The 11452-nt window shown below is 43.3% G+C and overlaps 1 protein-coding gene across 15 annotated transcripts in view; it reads left to right on the top strand.

Annotated features, from left to right (window-relative positions):
- Positions 1-397: 397 nt before the first annotated feature.
- LOC110502596 (mitogen-activated protein kinase kinase kinase kinase 3) overlaps positions 398-11452 on the top strand; it is a 67468-nt gene continuing 56413 nt past the window's right edge. For 3 of the 15 annotated variants that reach the window (XM_036960189.1, XM_036960191.1, XM_036960188.1), the window contains exon 1: positions 398-697. In XM_036960189.1, the coding sequence (XP_036816084.1) occupies positions 602-697 (96 nt within the window). In that variant the 5' untranslated portion in view covers positions 398-601. The remainder of the gene's footprint in view (positions 698-11452) is intronic. The other 12 variants (XM_036960198.1, XM_036960195.1, XM_036960190.1 and 9 more) reach the window with 8 other exon arrangements.

Below are 11452 nucleotides of genomic sequence, written 5' to 3'. Positions count from 1 at the left end.
CCCTATCCCTCTTGTCACCAACCAATGTATAGAATTTTATATGATCAATTGAGTAATAGTAGTAGTGATTGACTTAATAATGCAGTTGAACAAGACCTTTGAACACACAAACATGGGGGCTCGGTTAAATGTTTTTTTGTTTTTTTTAAAGTTTTTAAATCTAGCCAGTTTTGTGGACATCTTATAGGTCTCCTGTCGAAATCACTCTCAAAAGCCCTTCCATAAATGCATTCAGAAATAATTAAGCCCCAAGCACCAGCCTACACCAATCTTACATTTTTATAAAAGCCAAGGAGTTTGGGGCCCATATAATTTTCCGGCCATAGCCTATTTCATTCAGTCTTTATTGTCAGTCAGCCATCTGCCAGACTGCCACGGCAATGTAAAGCTGCTGGACACTTTCGCTCAGCCTGCTTTTTTTTATGGAGAATGTGAGCTGCATTTTTGCGCATGCCCATTGAGCATTGGAAGCCATGTTGAAGTTTCAGTGGCTGGCTGTGCTTTTCTGACGCTGTATGTTTTTAGGTTTGTTTTCTTCGATTTTTTTAGTATTGGTGACGTTCAACCATACCATTCGGAACCATAAATTGGAGTTCTAAAGATGAATTCCTGCGTCGACCTATCCAGGCGCAATCCGCAGGAGGATTTCGAGCTAATTCAGCGGATAGGAAGCGGGACATACGGAGATGTCTACAAGGTAACTGCAGCAATAGCAGCCAGTAGCTAACTTGTTTAGCTATGTTGATGCATTGTTACAGTAAAAACAACACGCACGTTACATTTATTGTTACGACAGAGTATTCAAACTTACCTAATGACACACTAGAAAGCATACTACGGGTTTGACACTAAAAACCTGTCGCTCAAGTGCTGGTGAATAGCTTTGCTTGGAGCGGTGGAAGGTAACCCTCCCTGGCCAGAATTCCATATCGCAATAGCGCCCAACAGATCATTCCTCTCGTTCTGTTTTGATCAACATAATTACACAGCCCGTAGTCACCCTTGGTCTTTGGGTGGGGGTTACAATGTTGCGTGCCTTTTTGTTAGTGTTTTTATATTGCGGTAGAATATCCCCGAAGGATTCAGTCTGGTTCCACACAACAGACAAGGCCCAGCGCCTACAGGCTCAATCGGGCAACAAGGGAAAGCTATGAATATTCAAGTTCAATTAGATTTTAGCCCTAAAAACAGTAAATTGGATTCTATTTAATGAACACAATGATACGGTTTATGTTTTGGGACTTTGCAATACTGTTTATGGTGTCAATTACCGTCTTTCCTTTTGTTGATTAAACCATTCACTCCTACTTGTTATAAATGAACCACAATATTGTGGGAGGCAGGGACAACCATCACAGATTACATCTTCAAACACTGATTCATTATGCAGGTTCAGTCAAATAAACAACTGGAATATTTAGCTATTTGTCTACCTAGTATAATCTTCTCTTCACCCAGAGTAGGCCCATTAACAATATTGTTGACATGATGCAGGGATGGGACACTCCAGTCCTCAGGGGCCTGATTGGTGTCACGCTTTGGCCCCAGCCCCAGCTAACACACCTGACTCCAATAATCAACTAGTCATGATCTTCAGTTTAATCAGCTGTTTGTTAGAGATGGAGAAAAAGTGTGACACTACTCTGGCCCCTGAGGACAGGAGTTGCCCATCCCTAGTGGTTTGTCAAAGTATTTCAAGTATTGGATGACAGTTCATTGGATTAAATGGAATTTGAAGAAGGCCTACAATGTAGGCCTTTGTTTACAGTAACCAATAACTATACAGAGCATAGACTATGACCCTATCAAATGTAGCCAACAGATGAAGACATTTTAGCTTAATGGCATTTGCCGCGCTATGCTTTTAAGAATGGAGTTGTTATCCCCTTGATCATAGTGAATGCATGTGAAATGTGCGCGGCACAGCTCGGCAGGCATGGTCTAGAATGCAGTGGTCCTGACTTCCTATGCGTGTGTGCGACTGTGCGATCCATTGTTTACCTCTTCCTTTACAGGATCAGTCTTAGAGGAGAAAGCCTGGTCAGACCCTCAGCTGGATGTGTTCACAATCAGACCTTGCAGAACCGTCTGCAGTGGCCATCCTGTTTGGACCAGGATTGTTTTCTTCTAGTTGTTTGCTCATTAGAACTGTTGGACATAAGTCCAAACTCACTTTTGGCTATCTTCAGGCATGTTCCTTGTCTTTTTGTATCTATTGTACCAGTGCAATGTACAGTAACAGCCTAAAATGTTTTACCTTGGATCCACAAGAAAACACAACACACTAAAACATGCTGAGCCAAGCATTTCTCCTCCCATAAGGCAATGAAGTTGCTCATACACCCTCAGTGTGGTTCGCCACTGTACTTGTTAAGATATAATGATTTGCGTGGTGTGCCGACTTAGACCAGTACTAGGTGTGGACAATGGGGAGAGAATCAGGAGATATGACAGGGTGGTGATATCTGCCTCCCGTCCCAATAAGAATGTGTTTGTTGTGGGCTACAGTGCGTCACTGTTGTCTTGTCAGCTGTGTTGGTCAGATAGCCGTGCTTCTCTTTCAAAATGTCACCTCATTGTCAATTCCATTCGATAAGATGGTATAAAACATGCATCAATTAGATTTTTAACCCCCCCCCCCCCCCCCCCATAACAGAATTCATATATTTGAATATCGATGCAGTAATATCATGCTGGACTGCTATGTTCTACTGCCCTGGTTCCATGCTTACTGTTTCTGTTTAGGAGGTCAGAAGTTCAGTAAGGTTTTTTGGGTTGGATTGGGAGCAGGGCATTATAAGGTTGGCAGTGTAGATGATTTAGTTTGTTCTGAGCAGGTTAATAGGCCTGTTGTATGTGAATGACAGGGTTAGAAGGTGAGACACACAGTAGGGGATTGTTTTCTTGGGGTTCCTCAGGAGTTTAGCATTTCCTTCTTTTTGGAGCGTGTGCCTCTATTCACACACTGTTCTAACGTAGCGTCCACTTGTGAAGTGTGGGATAAGAAACTTCACAGCCCAGTACAAGACTGGGAAGAGGGTGTTTTGGTTAGGCCATTCATCACGGAGTGAAGTGCTGTCAGAGAGTCTATTGAATGCTGTCCATGTACTGACCACTGAGATGTCTGATTGGATGTGTGTTCATGCTTTGTCCTAAGTTGCCAGTGCATGGTCCATGCTTTAATATATCCTCAGTCTTAGCTTGACTCGCTGCTTATTGTTCTGGCCATCCAGTAGGTGATTCCATAGGTCTATCTGCTTGTTTTTATAGGATCTAGGTATTAAGCCTAAACATGCATTAGGGAGGAGAGAAACTGGAAACAAGTCTCTTGCGCGCACCCAGAGACGGCTCACTCCCCACCTGCCGCACACACTGAGACCAAGCTAGCATCTGCATGCTCTTGTCTTGCTTGTCAGATAGCATTTGTCTCCAGCCCTTAAGTGTTCTCTGTGGGGTGTGTGTTGTTGGGAGGACAGGTGGAGCACTTTACAGGCCCTTCTCACTCAGATCACCTGTTCTTTTTCAGAGTCTAGGGCAAGGAGGCCTATATATAGGTGTTTAAGATGTGGTGGTGCCAGGCCGGGGATATGGCTTTTTAAGTGCAATTGTTATTCATTAAGTTTAAAAGTGCATTGGTTGGGTGCTTTCTATTTATTTCCATTAAAGTTATGTTTGTTTGGCTCATACACATTTGTGGTCCAATGACTGACTGATGTGTGGTTGGTTCCTGTTTCTGTAGCAGATAGGGGGAAAGTTCAGTGACCCAGTTTTCCCAGGATAAGCCTGGGTTTTAAGGCGGGCTGCCTGAACTGAGCGAGGGAGCCAAACTTGCAGCCTGGATTTGATCCCTGCACGGAATGAGCTCACAGACGCTGGGCATCATGGCTCTCGGTCCAATGGTCCCCCACAATCACAAGAGATACAATAACTTAAACCTTCCAACTTACTGAGACAGTTTATTGAAAGCTCACAGCCACAAATATGGATGTAGGCCTAGATCTAGATACTCAGCCCAGTGCCGTTCCACATTTTGAATGGCAATATTCATACTTATTCTGTAGAGAGAGACCAGGAAAAAGAGGGTAAACCAAATGCCTAACTGTTATTCATTTCGGTACGCTTTATGTTCGCCATGTGTTCAGTGCCCAGCTTGGCAGTGCTCATGGCGTCGAGCCTCCCACACAAAGCACCATGTTATGAACCGTCATACCTTGAGTCATCACTGAAAAGGCATCACCAGTGGAGGGCCAGACATACGAGAGGGAGAGACCTAGAAAGGGAGGGAGGGAGGGAAGTGGATTTTAATCCAAGGATTATCCTAGGCCTACTACTTCACGTCTATCCAGCCAACAGTAGGGTTAAATTAGCCTGTCAATGGGAAGGCTCACAGTCAACAAAGGCTTGTGTAACCTATAGGCCCTACATGTGTCTTGTGTTTTCAAGTGACTCACCTGCCAGGGACAAGTGGTAGCAGGCCTCTGCTGGGCAGAAATATTAGGCCTATGTTTGCCACATAGCTACGTCTTTGATTACAGACTACATTTTGTGTTCTCACTCTGCCTTCAACAGAGAGGTGCTTGTCCCTCTGGCTTTAGGATGTAAACCTGGTGTGATGGGTGTGGATCAGAAAGTCTAAGCTGTAGCTTAAAGTCCCAGTGCAGTCAAAAACATGATTGAACAGTATATACAGTTTATTAGGTACACCCATCTAGTACTGGGTCGGACCCCCTTTGGCCTCCAGAACAGCCTGAATTATTCGGGGCATTCTTCAAGGTGTTGGAAACGTTCTACAGGGATGTTGGTTCATGCTGACGCAATGGCATCACGCAGTTAGTTGTTGCAGATTGGACGACGGTACATTGATGCTGTGAAACAACCGCCCGTTCCATCTCATCCCATAGATGCTTTATAGGGTTGAGGTCTGGGGACTGTGCAGGTACCTCAAATAAACTGAACTCACTGTCATGGTCCAGGTGATGTTTGTCCACTCCTCAATTGTCCAGTGTTGGTTATCATGTACCCACTGGAGCCTCTTCTTCTTGTTTTTAGCTGATAGGAATGAAACCTGGTTTGGTCGTCTGCTGCAATAGCCCATCCGTGACAAGGATCAACGAGTTGTGCATTCCAAGATGCTGTTCTGTATACCACTGTTGTTCTACGCTGTTATGTTGACCTGTTCGACCTCTATCAACGAGCTGTTTTCACAGGGCTTCCACTGACTGGATGTTTTTTTGTTTGTCGCACCGTTCTCTGTAAACTAGAGGTCGACCGATTTATAATTTGTCAACGCTGATACCGATTATTGGAGGACAAAAAAAGCAGATACTGGTTAATCGGCCGATTTTAAAATAAATAAATAAATATATATATATATATATTTTTTTTTAAAGGATTTGTATCAATGATAATTACAACAATACTGAATGAACACTTATTTTAACTTAATATAATACATTAATAAAATCAATTTAGCCTCAAATAAATAATGAAACATGTTCAATTTGGTTTAAATCATGCAAAAACAAAGTTTTGGAGAAGAAAGTAAAAGTGCAATATGTGCCATGTAAGAAAGCGAATGTTTAAGTTCCTTGCTCAGAACATGAGAACATATGAAAGCTGGTGGTTCCTTTTAACATGAGTCTTCAATATTCCCAGGTAAGAAGTTTTAGGTTGTAGTTATAGGAAATATAGGACTATTTCTCTGTAGCATTTGTATTTCATATACCTTTGACTATTGGATGTTGTTATAGGCACTTTAGTATTGCCAGTGTAACAGTATAGCTTCCGTACCTCTCCTCGCTCCTACCTGGGCTCGAACCAGGAACACAACGACAACAGCCACCCTCGAAGCAGCGTTACCACGCAGAGCAAGGGGAACAACTACTCCAAGTCTCAGAGCGAGTGATGTTTGAAACGCTATCAGTGCACACCACGCTAACTAGCTAGCCATTTCACATCTCATCTTTACACCAGCCTAATCTCGGGAGTTGATAAGCTTGAAGTCATAAACAGCAGAGCTGCTGGCAAAACGCACAAAAGTGCTGTTTGAATGAATGCTTATGAGCCTGCTGGTGCCAACCGTCGCTCAGTCAGACTGCTCGATCAAATCATAGACTGAATTATAACATAATAACACACAGAGATGCGAGCCGTGGGTCATTAATGTGGTCGAATCCGGAAACTATCATCTCGAAAACGAGACGTTTATTATTTCAGTGAAATACTGAACCGTTCCGTATTTTATCTAATGGGTGGCATCCATCAGTCTAATTATTCCTATTACATTGCACAACCTTCAATGTTATGTCATAATTACGTAAAATTCTGGCAAATTAGTTCACAATGATCCAGACGGCCCAAACTGTTGCATATACCCTGACTCTGCGTGCAATGAAAGCAAGAGAAGTGACACAATTTCACCTGGTTAATTTTGCCTGCTAACCTGGATTTCTTTTAGCTAAATATGCAGGTTTAAAAATATATACTTCTGTGTATTGATTTAAAGAAAGGTATTGGTGTTTATGGTTAGGTACACGTTAGAGCAACGACAGTCCTTTTTCGCGAATGCACACTGCATCGATTATATGCAACGCAGGACACGCTAGATAAACTAGTAATATCATCAACCATGTGTAGTTATAACTAGTGATTATGATTGATTAATTTTAATGCTAGCTAGCAACTTACCTTGGCCTCTTACTGCATTCGCGTAACAGGCGGGCTCCTCATGAGGCAGGTGGTTAGAGCGTTGGATAAGTTAACCATAAGGTTGCAAGATTGAATCCCTGAGCTGACAAGGTAAAAAAATCTGTCATTCTGCCCCTGAACAAGGCAGTTAACCCACCGTTCCTAGGCCGTCATTGAAAATAAGAATGTGTTCTTAACTGACTTGCCTAGTTAAATAAAGATTAAATAAAGGTGTAAAAAAATAAATACATTTTTTAAATCTGCACAATCGGCGTCCAAAATTACCGATTTCCAATTGTTATGAAAACTTGAAATCAGCCCTAATTAATCGGCCATTCCGATTTAATCTGTTAACCTCTACTGTAAACCCTAAACATTGGCGTGCGTGAAAATCCCAGGAGGGCAGCCATTTTTGGCATGCTGATCTGGCAACAACGATCATACCATACTCAGTCACTAAAGTCACTTGTTTTGCCCAACGTTCAATCGAACAGTTACTGACTACCTCGATTCCTGTCTGCTTTGTATAGCAAGCCAAGGCCACCTGACCCCCCGTCTGTAGGAGCGGTCCCTTATCGTGAATGAAGTGGTGTACCTAATGAACTGTCCTGTGAGTGTATATTTCTACACTGAGGTTGGAATAATACTGTGAAAATTATGATAATGCCCTTTTAGTGTAAGAGCTGTTTTTGAAAAGACTGCATGACATTTCAGTGGGATGGAGACATTACCAGGCGGTACATTAATTGATCGACCAATAATCGAGTCCCAAACCTCTGCCAATAACTAATGGGTTTCCTCTTCCCACTCAGACCACTCCCAGACAGTCCTAGCAAAATTCTTGCTTGAGAAATTGCTCTTTGCTAAGAAGCTATTTTTGTTGATTTAAAACAATCACAGAAAGCTTCTTAATTGTTACCAAGAAATTATTTAATTGTTACCCAGAAATGCATATGGCCTTTTAAGGTGATATTCGCTCATCGCCCAGCTAATGAACCTGTGGGTTTAGACCACAGAAACCTTTGAGACCACAGGAGGTCGGTGGCGTCTTAATTGGGGAGAAGGGGCTAGGGGTAATGATTGAAGCGGAATTGTGGAATGGTATCAAATACATCAAATGCATGGTTTCCAAGTGTTTGATACAATTCCGTTTTCTCTGTTCTGGCCATTATTATGAGCTGTTCTCCCCTCAGCAGCCTCCTGTTTTTGAGACACAGGACACACACACACCTTTCACAGCTGATTTACTCTTCTCTCTCCCCCTCTCGAATGAATGTGCTGTGTTGGATGTCTTGCTGCACTTTCAGATTTTGCGTTCATGGGATCTATAGATTAAGGTGTAGGCTGGCAGTTAGCATGCCTGCCAACATTGGCCTCCACTATAGCCTCTGCAGTCCTCTGCCCTGCCAGCTAGGCCCATGTCTACTTTGTAGCCCTCATACAGCTCTCTGCCTGGAGTGTCAGCCTGCCGCTTTCTTTCCCTCCCAAAAAGTGTCTCCTTTTCCATATGTTAAATACCTGGTTTTCCATGAACCAAGTTCCCAGATTTCCATGTACCACGTCCCTTTTTTTCCACACTTTGTACTCCTTTTTTCCATACCATGATGAGCTCCACTGGCTTCATGAATATTGCAGGGCTGCTGTCCTGAAGCTGGTCCCCGATCACAGCTAGTCAGTTGTAACGCTCCCACCACAACGGCCACCTCCTATATTTAGAATGGACCCACTGCCGGGAAAAGGCAAGTTGGCATCTGCAGTCTACATCAGTGTTCAGTGTATCTACAGTACATGCCTGTCGATCTCAGCATCGGTGATATATGTGGCATAGTGTAGATCTTGCTGGCTGTCTGTGGAGCTTCTTCTATTGATCAGAACTTGTCTGTTGAAATAGTTATTTATTTGTCTTTGTTTCTCTTTGCCTTGTCTTGTCCTCCCATGGGTGTATGGCGGGCTCTCGGTCTTTCCCTGTCTCGCTCTATCCCTCTCGATCTTTCCATCATTGCCTCTCTCAATGGTGACATCACAACTAAAGCCTTTTTAGTCAGCCTGCCAACTATTCTGGGATACTGGAGTAGTGCAGTGTTTCGTATCTATGAATATGGCTTTGTCCGTTATGCTCAGTGAGCCCTCAGTGTTTGTCTGAATCTGAAGGCTGGTGAATCTAATAAGGCAGATGTTCCATGACTGGTTTCTGCTCAAAATAATGGCCTTAATGAGAGGTTAAATATAATGTCACATGGCTTCTGTGTATGTCAGTCTTCATACTTTCTCATACCTGTCCTAGTAGACAGGCTGTTCTGGTGTATCCCATTCTGTCTGATCATTTAGAATTTTTCTGTCTGCAGTTTGAAATAGGCTATTCTGTCTGGGAGGTCTGTCCAGACGGGGTGTTGATCCATATAATTAGAATTGTGGTTCTCTGTCCAGACTGGGCGTTTTATCGGTCTCTAGTACATAGTCTCCTGCACCTAGCTGTCAGACCCCATTTAGTCTCGGAGTCTCAGGTTCAATCAGATCAAGTCTTTCCCAGACACCATGTTTATCATTCTCGTCCTCTTCTATCCATGCTGTTACTGCAACGTCAAGGCTGCCTTTTAATGTCCTGACTCCTGCATACAAGTGTCTTTCCAGTAGTGTGTCCCTCAGTGATAGAGGCTTCAGGGTTTCAGTTCAGGAACAGGTCGGTGAATAGTAAATGCTAGTGAGATGCAGCTTAACTTACTGTAAGGGTGACCAAGGAAAATGGAATGTTGAGTGATGGCCTTTTAACAAATGTACAAACCTCAAACAAAATGTAATCTCAGACCAGTAGGCTATATGATATACACTACCGTTCAAAAGTTTGAGGTCACTTAGGGCATGTCCTTGTTTTTGAAAGGAAACCTTATTTTTTTGTCCATTTAAAATAACATCAAATTGATCAGAAATACAGTGTAGACATGGTTAATGTTGTAAATGACTATAGCTGGAAACAACTGATTTTTAATGGAATATCTACATCGACGTACAGAGGCCCATTATCAGCAACCATCACTCCTGTGTTCGAATGGCACGTTTGTGTTAGCTAATCCCTGTTTATCATTTTAAAAGGCTAATTGATCATTAGAAAAACCCTTTTGCAATTATGTTATCAGAGCTGAAAACTGTTGTTCTGATTAAAGAAGCAATAAAACTGGCCTTCTTTAGACTAATTGAGTATCTGGAGCATCAGCATTTGTGGGTTCGATTACAGGCTCAAAATGGCCAGAAACAAAGAACGTTCTCCTGAAACTCGTCAGTCTATTCTTGTTCTGAGAAATAAAGGCTATTCCATGCGAGAAATTGCCAAGAAAAGCAAGATCTCGTACGACGCTGTGTACTACTCCCTTCACAGAACAGCGCTGGCTCTAACCAGAATTGAAAGAGGAGTGGGAGGCACCGGTGCACAACTGAGCAAGAGGACAATAACATGAAATTGGCCTGTACTGAAGAGCTCAGTGACTTTCAATGTGGCACCGTCATAGGATGCCACTTTTCATACGAGTCAGTTCATCAAATTTCTGCCCTGCTAGAGCTTCCCCGGTCAACTGTAAGTGCTGTTAAGCTCACAGAACGGGACCGCAGAGTAGCATGTAAAAGTCGTCTGTCCTTGGTTGTAACACACTACCGAGTTCCAAACTGCCTCTGGAAGCAACGTCAGTTCAATAACTGTTTGTTGGGAGCTTCATGAATTGGGTTTCCATGGCCAAGCAGCCACACACAAGCCTAAGATCACCATGCCCAATTCCAACCGTCGGCTGGAGTGGTGTAAAGCTTGATGCCATTGGACTCTGGAGTAGTAGAAATGCATTCTCTGGAGTGATGAGTCATGCTTCACTCAGACGAATCTGGGTTTGGTGGATGCCAGGAGAACACTACCTGCCCGGCTGTATAGAACCAAATGTAAAGTTTGGTGGACAAGGAATTATGGTCTAGGTCTGTTTTTCATGGTTTGGGCTAGGCCCCTTTGTTCCAGTGAAGGGAAATCTTAACACTACAGCATTCAGTTACATTCTAGACGATTCTGTGCTTCCAACTTTTGACAACAGTTTGGGGAAGGCCCTTTCCTGTTTCAGCATGACAATGTCCCCGTGCACAAAGCGAGATCCATACAGAAATGGTTTTCTGAGATCGGTGTGGAAGACCCCTTGACTGGCCTGCACAGAGCCCTGCCCTCAACCCCTTCAAACACCTTTGGGAGGAATTGGAATGCCGACTGCGAGCCAGACCTAATCGCCCAACATCAGTGCCCGACCTCACTAATGCTCTTGTGGCTGAAAGGAAGCAATGTTCCAACATCCTAGTGGAAAGCCTCCCCAGAAGAGTGGAGGCTGTTGTAGCAAGGACCAACTCCATATTAATGCCCATGAGCAGGTGTCCACATACTTTTGGTAATGTTGTGTGCCTGGTATAGCAAGGATAGTCTACTCCACAGGAGGTTGGTGGCACCTTAATTGGGGTGGATAGTCTCGTGGTAATGGCTGGAGCGCAGTCATTGCAATGGTATGAAATACATTAAACACATAGTTTGATTCCATTCGTGCTGTTCCAGCCATTATTATGAGCCGTCCTCTCCCAGCAGCCTCCACTGGTCTATACTGTAATTATGGAAAAGGTGGACAATATACTGTGCTTTGTTATAGGAAGGATAGGATACACCCCAACAGGCTCAAACCTGGTACCAGGCTTTAAAGTAAACAACCAGTGCTGATGAGGGTGACGGTGAAGTCTCACTCAAGTAAAGAGT

Source organism: Oncorhynchus mykiss, chromosome 23, assembly GCF_013265735.2.
Source record: "Oncorhynchus mykiss isolate Arlee chromosome 23, USDA_OmykA_1.1, whole genome shotgun sequence".
In the NCBI taxonomy this organism is placed as follows: Eukaryota; Metazoa; Chordata; class Actinopteri; order Salmoniformes; family Salmonidae; genus Oncorhynchus; species Oncorhynchus mykiss.
The sequence above is the reverse complement of the archived record's forward strand: the minus strand, read 5'-3'. Positions and strand labels throughout refer to the sequence as shown.